Here is a 15841-nt window from a genome sequence, read left to right on the forward strand (position 1 = left end):
CCATACAGTTCAGTGAGCAGGATGTGTTACGTGTGACCATGTGTATTGACTCTATGTTTCGGTTGCATTGTATTTTTTTGCACTGTGACTAGGGAAGGTTGTTTGGATTGGGTTATATAAGTGCATTTTGTATTGTCCCGCCATCAGTGTGTGAGTGTGTGTGTGAATGGGTGAGTGTGGAAATAGTGTCAAAGCGCTTTGAGTTCCTTGAAAAAAAAGGTAGAAAAGCGCTACACAAGTACAACCCATTTACAATTTACATTTTTGCTGTTGTAATGTCAAAACCCCAATTCATGGTCATTGACCTGCATTACTCACAATGTCCACAAGATGGTGCAAAATTGCAGCAATCAGATATTCAAATATTTAAAGTTAATTTGAGAACACACCTTAGGCCAGATTCCTTATTAAACTCATGTTTACTTCACTTGGTTGATGTAAATGCACCTTTGGCTTATTCATGCCGTCACGGTTCTTTTCTTTGCCATTGCTGGTGCCTTTTCTCTGGTGCCATCACAAACACGTCGGAGCCAAAGAATGAGCTCTATAAATTGATGCGCTTGTGTTGCATTAAATCGCGGAACGTTTGAGCTTCCATTGGAATATGATTTCCACATTGTGTGGACAACTTCGACCCAAGAGGGAGACTGAGGGCAGCAAGGAAATGGACTGCTGAAACTAAGTGGCGTTTATCACTTGACGCTTCTTCACAGTGACTGTTTGCGTAACTTAACAAAAGTTGTGCGTCTCCAACACTTGTCAGTCCCGTCCTTGTTTGTCCCTCACTGCCGTCCTGAGAATACCAATCAGAGTGATACATCACTCACGCTAGCGGTCTTGTCATGCTTGCCAAATGATGTGAGTGACATAGATTTAACTTTTGGTACACCTCAGCAAAAGTTGTACAGTAGGGATGTAGTGTATAACCTCACTAGTACACACGTGTCAAACTCAAGGCCCGGGGGCCAGATCCGGCCCGACATGTCATGTAATGTGACCCGCAAAAGCCTGGAAGTAATGTGGATACTCTATCTTTCTTACTAAATGTTTTCGTTGTTTCCATTTTGACAGAAAAGAATGTATACATGACTTGTATGTTTTAAACTTATATGGCTTCACGGTGGCAGAGGGGTTAGTTCGTCTGCCTCACAATACGAAGGTCCTGCAGTCCTGGGTTCAAATCCAGGCTCGGGATCTTTCTGTGTGGAGTTTGCATGTTCTCCCCGTGAATGCGTGGGTTCCCTCCGGGTACTCCGGCTTCTTCCCACCTCCAAAGACATGCACCTGGGGATAGGTTGATTGGCAACACTAAATTGGCCCTAGTGTGTGAATGTGAGTGTGAGTGTTGTCTGTCTATCTGTGTTGGCCCTGCGATGAGGTGGCGACTTGTCCAGGGTGTACGCGGCCTTTCACCATATTGTAGCTGAGATAGGCACCAGCGACCCCAAAGGGAATAAGCGGTAGAAAATGGATGAATATATATACTGTGTGTATATATATATATATATATATATATATATATATATATATATATATATATATATATATTAGGGGTGTAACGGTACGTGTATTTGTATTGAACCGTTTTGGTACGAGGGTTTCGGTTCGGTACGAGGGTGTATCGAACGAGTTTGTAAACTAAAGTCTTAACAAGCTGCTCTGCAGCTGCCTCTGAGCCGTGAGCACCCAGCATGGTCCCGCCCACACAACCATCTGATTGGTTACATACAAAGCCAATCAGCAGTGCGTATTCAGAGCGCATGTTGTCAGTGCTCCGGCGTCGAGATGAGCAGATATGTGTCTCGCAGGTGCACCACTCCCCAAATTATAAAAAACACTTCGCAGTCACAACTATTACAAACATCACTATGAGCCCGTTGACCTTCTAGAAAAGTAAACTGCAGCTCAGCTCTCATAGTTCTGGGTTGAGGTGAACGCTAATTAGCTTTTAGCGTTACGTTAGCTCATTTTGCTGTGTGTGTGTGTGTGTGTGTGTGTGTGGGTGTGCGTGTGTGTGTGTGTTTAATAAAAGTCAACTACGGGCTTCCCAAATGCTGTAATAAATTAAGCATGATGAGTTGACTTGAAACTGTTTAATGTTGCACTCTTTATATGTAGAAGAAAGGTTTTGTCATTTTATTTAATCAAAGCAACAACTTGAGGCAGTTTAATGTTGATTAACGTGGGCAGAATTATTATAGTGTTCCCAATGTTAAAAGGATAAAACCATTGTTTACAAATTCGGTAAATAACCCAAAAAATTATATTTTGTTGTTTTCTTACTGTACTGAAAATGAACCGAACCGTGACCCCTAAACCGAGGTACGTACAGAACTGAAATTTTTGTGTACTGTTACACCCTTAATATATATATATATATATATATATGATCCTTCTTGCGACTACTCGGCTGCAGAAGAAGTGACAATGAGTGACGTGATATGTGCTGGAACGGATATGTCGCAACGGATCTTTTAGGATGTAACACTCCTATGCTGGCTATGTAAACAACCCGGCTGAAATAAAGCATGTTCCAGTCCTGATCACCCAGTGTATTATTTATACAATAACACTTCATGGTGGCAACGGTGGGATTGAGGGATCACCCGCGGAGCAGAACGGGAGGGGGAGTTGGGTGAGGATAATTCTGTCGTCGGCCAAGCTAACTGATCGCAGCGGTCTGATAGCAGTTTTCTAAACTGGACTTTCAATCGAAGCAGGAGGTAATAAAGGAAGATCTAGTCCTTCACTCTAAATTTCCTCATCCACAAATCTTTCATCCTCGCTCAAATTAATGGGGAAATTGTCGCTTTCTCGGTCCGAATCGCTCTCGCTGCTGGTGGCTCTGATTGTAAACAATGTGAGGATGTGAGGAGCCCTACAACCCGTGACGTCACGCGCACATCGTCTGCTACTTCCGAAAAAAGGCAAGGCTTTTTTATTAGCGACCAAAAGTTGCGAACTTTATCGTGGATGTCCTCTACTGAATCCTTTCAGCAAAAATATGGCAATATCGCGAAATGATGAAGTATGACACATAGAATGGACCTGCTATCCCCGTTTAAATAAGAAAATCTCATTTCAGTAGGCCTGTAACATTTGCGAGCGGTATTGTCCGCCACACAAGACTTTGTGAGCGGCGAAATGTAATCCAGCCTGTTCTCTACAGCATGTCTCAGGGCCTCTCTGTCTTCTATTGAGGACTAGCAGCTAAGTTTACACTAGTTGAAAAGTTTTTTTTCCCCCCTTTGGGCGCCTTGAGCCTGCGCCAACCCCGAAACCCACCCCCTCGTCCCTCTTTCCTCTCTCCCGCCGGCCCATGTGGGGCTGAGCTTTCTCTCCCAGGACAAAAGAGATGAATATATAACGGAATGAACGGGGACGTGGGAGAGAGACAAAAAGGACGGCGGGGCGTTGCAGTGAGGAGGGGGAGGCCAGTTTCTGTTTTTTCCACCACTTGCTAACTGGTAACAGACTCCACCAGGGTGTGGGATGCATAGCTTTTCCTCCCCTCCTTTCCTACCTCTCCTCCCCGTCCCCCTCCTCGCTCCCCCGGCCCTGCAGCACATGGTACGCTCCGCTTAAAGGCTGCATGTCAGCTCGGGCTGCTCGCAGCGCGTCCACGCCGTCTTCTCCTTCGTCTTCTCCTTCTTCTTCCTCGCACACATGTGAAGGATGCGGTAACAGGTCGACGTCACCCCTCGCCGGGCAGATTCTCCTTTTTTGCTCGAAGTTGAACTGAGAGAGAGAGAGGGGATCAGTGTCGCCGTCTTCCGCAACTTTATCACCATGCTGCTCTGTGTGGACCCGCTCCCCAGGGGAAGATCCTCAACATGATGGAGGACAACAAGCAGCTGGCCCAGAGGATCGACGGGGCCATCCGCTCGGCCAGCCAGGAAGTCAGCAACCTGCGCTCCGAGCTGACCGCCACCAACTGCAGACTGGCGGGCCTGGGGGGTGCCGGCGGACCCCCCGCTTTGGAGAACCACCGGCAGCGCAACCACCTCCTGCACCACCACCACCACCATGCCGACAGCCTCCGCTACCGGGGTGAGTGTCAGCTCTGTGGGAACGTCTTTGCAGATATGCGGGGAATGCCGTTTGGAACCTTCTGGAGGCATTCAGGTTGTTCTTGGACCGGAGCTTTGTGTTTTTTTTTGGGGGGGGGGGGGGGGGGGGGGGCTGCATCCCTCTGGAAGCTAACTTCTCTGTAAAGTTGCGTATTGTGTATTCTTCGATAAATAGCCACACACATTCTACAAGGAACTGCAAAAACCAAACCGCACGTTTTAGTATCCATCCACTACCAAGTCGTGTTGTCCCGATACCAATATTTTGGGACCGGTGTTGTACCGAAATCTGTTACCCATGGGGATTTGTAACTCCAGGGGGCGATGTTCCCATGGTGTTTGTGTGATGGTTAAACGGCAAGGCCAAAGAGGAGGAGAAGAAGAAGGCTTGCGTAAATGGCGTAAACCAGGGGTCACCAACGCGGTGCCCGCGGGCACCAGATATCCCATAAGAACCAGACGAATCACCCGCTGGCCTCAAATAGCAGCACTTACCAGTGAGCTGCCTCTATTTTTTTCAAATTGTATTTATTTACTAGCAAGCTGGTCTCGCTTTGCTCAACATTTTCAATTCTAAGAGAGACAAAACTCAAATAGAATTTGAAAATCCAAGAAAATGTTTTAAAGACTTGGTCTTCACTTGTTTAAATAAATTCATTTATTTTTTTCACTTTGCTTCTTCTAACTTTCAGAAAGCTAATTTTAGAAGAAAAATACAAGCTTAAAATGATTTTAGGATTTTTAAACACATACCTTTTTACCTTTTAAATTCATTCCTCTTCTTTCCTGACAATTTAAATCAATGTTCAAGTATTTTTTTTTTTTATTGTAAAGAATAATGAATACATTTTAATTTAATTCTTCATTTTAGCTTCTGTTTTTTCGATGAAAAAAATTTGTGAAATATTTCTTCAAACTTATTACTATTAGAATTCCAAAAAAATATTCTGGCAAATCTAGAAAATCTTTCGAATGAAATTTAAATATTATTTCAAAGTCTTTTGAATTTTTTTTAACATTTCTATTCTGGAAAATCTAGAAGGAATAATGATTTGTCCTTGTTAGAAATATAGCTTGGTCCAATTTGTTATATATTCTACCAAAATGCAGATTGGATTTTAACCTATTTAAAACATGTCATCAAAATTCTAAAATTATTATTAATCAGGAAAAATTACTAATGATGTTCCATAAAATATTTAAAAACATTTTTTTTAGTTTTTCTCTTCTTTTTTTCGGTTGAATTTAGAATTTTAAAGAGTCGAAATTGAAGATGAACTATGTTTCAAAATTTAATTTTCATTTTTTTTTCCTGTTTTCTCCTCTTTTAAACCGTTCAATTAAGTGTTTTTTTCATCATTTATTCTCTACAAAAAATCTTCCGTAAAAGGAAAAAAAATGTACCACGGAATGACGGACAGAAATACCCATTTTATATATATATTTATTTATTTATTATTTATTTATTTATTAAAGGTAAATTGAGCAAATTGGCTATTTCAGGCAATTAATTTAAGTGTGTATCAAACTGGTAGCCCTTTGCATTAATCAGTACCCAAGAAGTAGCTCTTGGTTTCAAAAAGGTTGGTGACCCCTGGCGTAAACTATCCTTAATTCTGTAAAACGTCAGTTGTCAGAATTTCAGCATTAATAAATTACACATAATCTTGAAATCAATGACTTACTTTCATTATAGTATGAGTCTATTGTATCAGCTGTTGATTCTTTGATATCCAGAATATGTATAATTTATTTATGCAAGCGTTCTTCTTCTCCTCCTCTTTGGCCTTGCCGTTTAACCATCAAACAAACGCCATGGGAACATCGCCCCCTGGAGTTACAAATTCCGATTTCGGTACAACACCGGTACTAAAATTATTTCGATACTTTTCGGTACTTTTCTAAATAAAGGGCGCCACAAAAAATTATTATTGGCTTTATTTTAACGAAAAATCTGACGGCACATTAAACATATGTTTATTTTTGCAAGTTTGTCTTTAAATAAAATAGCAAACAATACGAAACAACTTGTCTTTTAGTAGTAAGTGAACAAACAAACGCTCCTCATTAGTCTGCTGACATATGCAGTAACATATTGTGTCATTTTTTTATTCTATTATGTCAAAATTATTAAGGACAAGCGGTAGAAAATGAATTATTAATCTACTTGTTCATTTACTGTTAATATCTGCTTAATTTCTCTTTCAACATGTTCTATCTACACTTCTGTTAAAATGCAATAATCACGTATTAATCTGTTGTTTGGATGCCTTTCATTAGTTTTGGATGATACCACAAATTTGGGTATCAATCCGATACCAAGTAGTTACAGGATCATACATTGGTCATATTCAAAGTCCTCATGTGTCCAGGAACGTATTTCCTGAGTTTATAAACATATTACCCGTTTTTAAAAAAACGAAAGATGTTGTGATGCCAAAAAATATCGACGTAATCATAGTAGTATCGACTAGATACGCTCCTGTACTTGGTGTCATTAGTTTATAAAAAATCACGAGTTTATAAAAATAATATAAATAGATAAAAATACATAGAAGGAAGATGATGTGATGCCAAAAAATGTTGACGTCGTATCACTCCTGAACTTGGTATCATTACAGTGGATGTCAGGTGTAGATCCACGCCTGGCGTTTGTTTACATTTTGATGCCGGTGAGCTACGATGTGTAGTGAAGCATGTTTAGCTATTCCTCGTCCTGCAGGGATGATACTTGTAAAAAAAAGTACTTTATTTGTCGCCATGGAGACGAGGATTAGTGATTTAGATGTAGCTAAAACACGCAACGGCCGGACTTTAGCCGCTAGCTATCTAGCCATGTCTTAAAGCACCTCATCCTGAGGGCGTTTCAGTGTTAGAAGTTCACCTTTATCGTTGGTTTTTAGACCAAAATGCGTCTGTTCTCCCTTTTCAGTCTACACACTGTCTGCTTGTAAGTACTCTGTGATTGTGCGCTGCCGAACATGCTCCTCTGCTCGTAAAATGACACCACGTGACGACGACGGTACTTTTCGGAGGCGGTATAGAACCGAATAGTACTATACTAATACCGGTATACCGTACAACCCTACTTCTCTGTAAAGTTGCATATTGTGTATGCCTCGCTAATTAGCCAGACACATTCTACAAGTGACCGTAAAAACTAGACTGCACGTTTTTAGTATCGATCCACTACCCAGTAAGTATATCGGCAGCATTGCCAATACCGATATCGGTACTTTTTACTTGACATATTTCACAATCATTGAATGATTCTGTAGTTTTGCATTGAAGTTTGTTGATCCCGATAATCATTCTTAGGGATACAAAAAAATCTAAACCAGGGGTGCCAAACTGCTGTTCTAAATGTGTCCACTGGATGTCGCAATAGCAATTCTTTGTTTCTTTGTAGATGATGCTACATATATACAAAGTAAACCACATGATGTTGTCATGATCCGCTATTTGGATCATGTCATGTTCTGGTTTGGGTTCGGTTTTCTCTTTGGTTATCACAGCCTGTTTGTTATTTGATGTCCTTAGTTCCTGGTGGCACTTCTTGTTTTGTTCCGTTGCCTAGTTACGCATTTAGTGTCACCCGCTGCTTGTTTTTTGTCGCGCACCTGCCTCCTAATTTCTGCCTGTATTTAAGCCTGCCTTTGTTTGCCATTCGGTCTCGCAGTGAATTTTGCTTTTGATGCAACAGGTGACGTCGCTATCCCGCATTGTGGTAAATACCTTTTTGTACTTGTTAGCTTCCAGGCTATTCATTTGTTTATTTCCCTAGCTCACATGCTAGCGTCTTTCGTTCTTTCTAGCTCACATGCTAGTTCTGTTCGTTTTGTCTTTAGTGCCTATGTGCAAGTTTTTTTCTGGTTCTAGTCTCTTTTTGTAGTTGAATAAATCATCATTCTTACCTGAACGCTGTGTTCCTTTCCGCTGCATCCACGAGAGAACCCAACCCGCACCACAATGCCAGCCAAACCTCACAGATGTTAGTACATCAGACAATTAAAATGAGCAGACTACATAAATAACATTCTTTAATTTGATTTTGATGTAATTTTTTTACCTTTAAGGATTGAAAATTAAAAACGATTAGTTGACTGATGAACATTATCACATAATTTTTTCAGAAAATATAAAAAAACGACAAATAAAGATAGAATAAGATCAACCAACATGATGATTTGTACAATTTCAGAATGTGCTTGTTCTATTTTTCAACAAAGTTGTCTTTATTTTTAAGTTATCGTGCTGTGATTTTACCAGTGGAGCCCACTTGGAACTACATTTTTCTCCATGTGGCCCCTCGATCTAAAATGAGTTCGACACCCCTAATCTGAAGTGTCCCGATCCGATATTAATTGATATTACAAACAGTCCTGCAGCGCGTTTACCTGTGCAAAGCTGGACCTTTTAAATGTTCTCCAATAAGCATACAAAGTTGGTATTTTCCTGTATTTAATGAAGTCATTTAAGAAAGGTAACAAACACTCGGAGCTAAACAACAGCTCAATTTAAAATAATTATATTTGCATATTACTTACATATCTGCAGTGCTTTGGAGGATAACCAGTAACAGTTCTCATCATTCAACTTATATCGTCATAAGTTAAATGTAATGTATCGTTGTAGCCACTAGATGTCGCCAAAATACTATTACCACTCCACTTCAGCTTAAAGACAGTTTATTGGGGTCATAATATGATTCATTTCTACATTTAAAACACTACATCACATGTGATGGCGGTTCTTTTTTGAAAAGTTTGCATGGGTATGTTTTACAGACCATCTTCAGGACGGGTTTTTGTGGGCGGTCTTATTTACGTGCCTCCACTTTGACTGCATCTTCTCCCCGTCAGCTATTTTGTAGTTTTTAGCATTTTTATATGGAGTCTACTGACAGATATAAGTTCCAACTATGTGCTCATTTGTAAAAGAAATGCCAACATTGGAGGCTACGTGTGCATGTAGGAGCCAGTCTGCCCCACAACAACAGGATAGAGAAAAAGAAGGGGCTTATAGACTACAATGTCGGGCTCGTGCGAAACTTTTCGGGTAAAACTTGACCAAATATGGATATAATGTCACCAATTGGAAAAGGGCGCACCGGATTATAAGGCGCACTGCCGATGAATGGTCTATTGTTGATCTTTTTTCATATATGAGGTGCACATTTAAGGAGTCATACTATTATTTTTTTATACATGTCTACAAAACATGTGATGGTGGTTCTTTAGTCAAAATGTTGCATAGATTATGTTTTACAGATCATCTTCAAACCGCTTTCTAAAAGTCGCTACAGTATGTTCCGTTTTATGGTCGGTCTTGTTCACCTTGGGCAGGGTTTTCTCCCCGTCCTCTTTGTTGTCGCGGTGTAGCGTGCAAGGACGGGAGTGGAAGAAGTGTCAAAAGATGGAGCTAACTGTTTTAATGAGATTCAGACTTTTCTTCAATCAATGACGGAGCAGCATCTCCTCAGCCGTGGCTCACTCGTGTAATAACAACATCCCGTGAAAAACTGTCCGACCGTAACTCTAATACCTAAAGTTCCTTGGGTGAATAATGTAAACTCACTACACCGGTATGTTTTAACACTTTCATGGCGAGTTTACTGACAGATATAACTAAGAACTTTACTCCACTTTAAATTAAAAATGGAAATAGCGGAGGATGAATGTCCCATAACAAAGAAAATGGAGGACAGGAAGAAGCCTATCAACTCGCGGACGCGCGCAAATTTTCAGGACTTATGCAGATCCCAAATACAGATCAGCAGGCACCAGAAGGTAAAAAAAAAAAGTTGCTTTTGCATGATATTGCGAAACAAAACGCCAGATAATCCATCCATCCATTTTTGTACCGCTTATTACCTTAATGTCTTACTTTATACACACATATCATAACACACACCATAATAATACTTGTATGTTTAATGCGCCGACAATTATTCAAGTGGTGCTGCTTCACAGCTTACCAAAGCCATAGTAAAACATTTTGATAGATTTTTAAGCACATTGTGTAATGTTCTATATTTTCAATGGTACATATATAGTGAAGTGAAGTGAATTATATTTATATAGCGCTTTTTCTCTTGTGACTCAGAGCGCTTTACATAGTGAAACCCAATATCTAAGTAACATTCAAACCAGTGTGTGTGGCACTTGGAGCAGGTGGGTAAAGTGTCTTGCCCAAGGACACAACGGCAGTGACTAGGGATCGAACCTGGAACCCTCAAGTTGTTGGCACGGCCACTCTGCCAACCGAGCTATACCGTTGTTTACTTGAGTCATATTTGTAATCATAGTGCTGTCTACACTAATCTGTTATGTTTGACTGCCATCTACTGGTCACACCTATCATTACACTATGCACCAAAATAAAATAGCTACGAGGTGAGTAAGCTCAACCAAACTTATTCCTTACATTAGGCGCAAAGGGTTATAACACGCACCGTCGAGTTTTGAGGGAAAAGAATGATTTTAAAGGCCTACTGAAATGAGATTTTTTTATTTAAACGGGGATAGCAGGTCCATTCTATGTGTCATACGTGATCATTTCGCGATATTGCCATATTTTTGCTGAAAGGATTTAGTAGAGAACATCGACGATAAAGTTCGCAAATTTTAATCGCTAATAAAAAAGCCCTTGCCTTTACCGGAAGTAGCAGACAATGTGCGCGTGATGTCACGGGTTGTAGGGCTCCTCACATCTTCACATTGTTTCTAATCATAGCCTCCAGCAGCAAGAGCTATTCGGACCGAGAAAGCGACAATTTCCCCATTAATTTGAGCGAGGATGAAAGATTTGTGGATGAGGAAAGTTAGAGTGAAGCACAAAAAAAGAAAAAAGAAAAGGCGACAGCCCCAGGCGGCGGCAGTGGGACCGTTTCAGATGGGGGACCCAGGATGGACCGCTCGTCCAGAGTCGGGACCCAGGATGGACCGCTTGCCTGTGTATCAGCTTGGGACATCCCTGCGCTGCTGATCCTCCTCCGCTTGGGATGGTTTCCTGCTGGCTCCGCTGTGAACGGGACTCTTGGATCCATTATGGATTGAACTTTCACAGTATCATGTTAGACCTGCTCGGCATCCATTGCTTTCGTCCTCTCCTAGGTTCTCTTAGTCATCATTGTCACCGACGTCCCACTGGGTCATCATTGTCACCGACGTCCCACTGGGTGTGAGTTTTCCTTGCCCTTATGTGGGCCTACCGAGGATGTCGTAGTGGTTTGTGTTTTGGTTTGTGCAGCCCTTTGAGACACTAGTGATTTAGGGCTATATAAGTAATTATTGATTGATTGATTGATGTAATTAGACACATTTACTAGGATAATTCTGTAAGATCCCTTATCGGCTTATTGTTTTGATACTGTTTTAGTGAGATTGTAAAGTCATACCTGAAAGTCGGATGGCTGCGGTGAACGCCAGTGTCTCTCAGAGAAGCCGATGGAGGAGCCAAGATCACAGCTGCCTTTTTGAGCAGCAGGAGGTGTCAGGCTTGTCCCTGACAGTTTTGGTCTATGTCTTAGTTTTTCCTCTGCATTTGTCTTTAGTTCCTGTCAGCACTCTTATTTTGGTTCTGTTTCCTGTTTGTCTCCCTGAGTGCTGTGTTACCCTCAGCTGTGGCTGATTGGCACCAGGCCACACCTGGGATCAATCAGCCAGCCACTATTTAAGACCTGTTTTCTCCTCCAGTCAGGGCTGGATTATTGTCGTGTGAATGTCATTTTTTTCTACTTGTCATTCCTACTGGTCGTGTGATTGCAGCATAGCGGTAAGCTATATTTGGTAGATGTTTCTAGCTTGCTGTTTTTTTTTCCCTGCTTCCGATTTGTTTGTTCATAGCCCTTAGTTTGTTATATCCGCCCACGTGCGTGGTTTTTGTTTGTACCATTTGTTGGTTCTAGTTCTAGTATTTTAAATTAAACTATGTTTTCCTGCAAAATGCCTCCCTCCTTCTCTGCATCTTGGGGGTCGACACAATATAACACTGACAGGAGGAAGTCCCATTATGCACTGAAGTCTCCGGTAAGAGCCGACTTAATATCACAATTATCCCATCCAAAAACTTGCCGGTTGACGTAGAGAATCATGTTCGCTTGACCGCTCTGTGTTAAAGCTTCACAACAAACAAAGAAACACTGGCTGTGTTTCGGTTGCTAAAGGCAGCTGCAATCCACCAACAGCATTCTTCTTTGACGTCTCCATTATTAATTGAAGAAATTGCAAAAGATTCAGCAACACAGATGTCCAAAATACTGTGTAATTATTAGATTAAAATAGTCGGCTTTTAGCCGTGTGTGGTGCTGGGCTAATATGTCCGCTACAACCCGAGACGTCACAAACACGCGTCATCATTCCGCGACGTTTTCAACAAGAAACTCCGCAGGAAATTTAAAATTGTAATTTAGTAAACTAAAAAGGCCGTATTGGCATGTGTTGCAATGTTATTATTTCATCATTGATATATAAACTATCAGACTGCGTGGTCGGTAGTAAAGGCTTTCAGTAGGCCTTTAAGTGCGCCTTATAGTCCGGAAAATACGGTACTCGACATGTTCGGATGTACTTTGTGGACGCCGTCTCCGCTCCACATCCCGTGGCCACACTCCTCCGACCTTCAGGTTGTACAGGTACGACCATGTAATCTCACTAAAACACTAGCAACACAATAGGAAGATAAGGGATTTTCCAGAATTATCCTAGTAAATGTGTCTAATAACATCTGAATCGCTCTCATTGCCCTCGTCTTTTTTTTTCTTTCTTTTTTTTGTAGTCCTTCACTCTCACTTTCCTCATCCACGAATCTTTCATCCTCGCTCAAATTAATGGGGAAATTGTCGCTTTCTCGGTCCGAATCACTCTCACTGCTGGTGGCCATGATTGTAAACAATGTGAGGATGTGAGGAGCTCCACAACCCGTGACGTCACGCGCACATCGTCTGCTACTTCCGGTAAAGGCAAGGCTTTTTTTTATTAGCGACAAAAAGTCTGGAACTTTATCGTGGATGTTCTCTACTAAATCCTTTCAGCAAAAATATGGCATTATCGCAAAATGATCAAGTATGACACATAGAATGGACCTGCAATCCCCATTTAAATAAGAAAATCTCATTCCAGTAGGCCTGTAAGGGGCCGACCTTATTTTTAAAATGCATAACTACAATAAAAACTAACGTTGTGCTGTTTAGAGCAGTGTTTTTCAACCTTTTTTGAAACCAAGGCACATTTTTTTCATTACAAAAAAACACGGAGGCACATGGGGCGGTATAGCTCGGTTGGTAGAGTGGCCATGCCAGCAACTTGAGGGTTCCAAGTTCGATCCCTGCTTTCGTCACCCTAGTCACTGCCGTTGTGTCCTTGGGCAAGACACGTCACCCACCTGCTCCCAGTGCCACCCACACTGGTTTAAATGTAACTTAGATATTGGGTTTCACTATGTAAAGCGCTTTGAGTCACTTGAGAAAAAGCGCTATATAAATATAATTCACCGATTCACAACACCAGCAGAAAAGGTTAAAAAATGAAACTCCACCAAGGTTATCATGCCTTATTTTGAGTTTCTTGTTGTTACCTGGGTGTAGTGCTTTGGTTTCTGTCTTGTGCTGTTAATTTGGTGACCCTTCCTGTTTTGTTGGTGTTCTCCTGTAGCAGCGTCACGCCTTCCTTTAAGTTCTTTTGCCCGCACCTGTTTTGTATTTGCAATCAAGACTATTTAAGTAATGCGGACGTTGTACCGATCCGTTGTGGTGAAGAAAGAGCTGAGCCGGAAGGCAAAGCTCTCAATTTACCGGTCGATCTACGTTCCCATCCTCACTTATGGTCATGAGCTTTGGGTTATGACCGAAAGGATAAGATCACGGGTACAAGCAGCCCAAATGAGTTTCCTCCGCCGTGTGGCGGGGCTCTCACTTAGGGTGAGAAGCTCCCATCCGGGAGGAACTCAAAGTAAAGCCGCTGCTCCTTCACAGCCAGATGAGGTGGTTCAGGCATCTGGTCAGAATGCCACCCGAACGCCTCCCTAAGGAGGTGTTTAGGGCACGTCCAATTGGTAGGAGGCCAGGGGGAAGACCCAGGACACGTTGGGAAGACTATGTCTCCCGGCTGGCCTGGGAACGCTTCGGGATCCCCCGGGAAGAGCTAGACAAAGTGGCTGGGGAAAGTGAAGTCTGGGTTTCCCTGCTTAGGCTGTTGCCCCCGCGACCCGACCTCCGATAAGCGGAAGAAGATGGATGGATGGTTGGACTATTTAAGTTGTCCGGACACTCTCCTTCTTTGTGGGGGACACTGTTGATGGTCCATAACATGTTCGGATGTACTTTGTGGACGCCGTCTCCGCTCCACATCCTGTAAGTCTTTGCTGTCGTCCAGCATTCCGTTTTTGTTTACTTTGTAGCCAGTTCACTTTTACTTTTGTTTTGCATTGCCATCCCTATGCTTCAGTGCCTTTTCCTAGCGGGACTTGCCTTTTGTTCATTTTTGTTTTAAGCGTTACATACTTTTTAGGGTTTGGTAATGAAAAAGCGTCGATCGCGAGTTGCACTATCTTGAGTTGAGTACTGTATTAAGTAGAGTACACTAGTCGAGCGCAGTACTACAGGATGTTGACCAGTTCTTGCTGTTGCTCCTATGTTGGAATCTCCCATTGAGGTTTTTGCAAGTGTGATGAAGTGATTCAAAAAGGTGCCTTGTCATGGTTTGCCGATGCGGACTCATCTTGACGAGTGCGTTTGCTCCACGCACACACACACACACACACACACACACACACACACACACACACACACACACACACTAGTTGTGCGTTTTTATGTAAGCAATCACAAGGCTCGTAAGTCCTTTGTTTATTAGCGGTGGAATGGGAATCTTCTGTTTGAGTGTGTGCAGCTGGCGCTCCTCTCGTCTTGTTGCAGCCGTGCTAAGTGAGAGCTTGACATTCCCACATTCCTGAATGTCAGGGCAGTGATGTCATACTTCCTGTTCCCAGACGCCGGGGCCCGGCGGTCAGGTGACCGAAGGAGCCGAGCCAAAGTTCTAGTCCTTGGTTCTTAAAGGGATCACACAATTTCTGTTTACCTCCTGTGGCCCGCCTTAGGGGCCTACTGAAACCCACTACTACCGACCACGCAGTCTGATAGTTTATATATCAATGATGAAATATTAACATTGCAACACATGCCAATACGGCCTTTTTAGTTCACTAAATTGCAATTTTAAATTTCCCGCGGATTATCCTGCTGAAAACGTGCGCGTGACGTCACGGATTGTAGCGGACATTTTGGTCCAACACCGATCCCAGCTATAAGTCGTCTGCTTTAATCGCATAATTACACAGTATTCTGGACATCTGTGTTGCTGACTCTTTTGCAATTTGTTCAATTAATAATGGATACGTCAAAGAAGAAAGCTGTAGGTGGGAAGCGCTCCTGTCCAATGGCAAAACCTAGTAACTCACTTCTAGCTGATTTTGAGAAAATAAAGGAAAACCAATCTGTCTTGATGCTGTCTTACAAAGATCTACAAAGTCATCAAACGTACAGATGTTTTCTTGAGCTCTCATCTGCTCTCATGAACGTGTGCCCTTTCTGCAGATATTTTATCACAATCTCGGGTGGGCCCCATTCTGCGTTTGCACATTGGGCAAGAGCCGTGTACAGCGTCCAGTTTTTATTTGGACCTCCACAGTTTTCTGCCCAAAAGAGTATGCAAGGGGAAGAATCAAGAACAATACATTTAATGAAGGTGCTTGCAACGTCCTGGGCCAATCTT

The 15841-nt window shown here is 42.1% G+C and overlaps 1 protein-coding gene across 3 annotated transcripts in view; it reads left to right on the top strand.

The window, feature by feature from the left end:
* Positions 1 to 15841, top strand: part of kaznb (kazrin, periplakin interacting protein b) — a 272644-nt gene that overhangs the window by 96104 nt on the left and 160699 nt on the right. The window contains exon 1 of one of the 3 annotated variants that reach the window (XM_061888862.1): positions 3415 to 4050. The exons of 1 other annotated variant lie outside the window; for it this stretch is intronic. In XM_061888862.1, the coding sequence (XP_061744846.1) occupies positions 3834 to 4050 (217 nt within the window). In that variant the 5' untranslated portion in view covers positions 3415 to 3833. Of the gene's footprint in view, positions 1 to 3414; positions 4051 to 15841 lie in introns of those variants that run through there. One more of the 3 variants, XM_061888896.1, reaches the window with a different exon arrangement.

The sequence above is a fragment of the Nerophis ophidion genome, linkage group LG02 (genome assembly GCF_033978795.1).
Source record: "Nerophis ophidion isolate RoL-2023_Sa linkage group LG02, RoL_Noph_v1.0, whole genome shotgun sequence".
Lineage (NCBI taxonomy): Eukaryota > Metazoa > Chordata > Actinopteri > Syngnathiformes > Syngnathidae > Nerophis > Nerophis ophidion.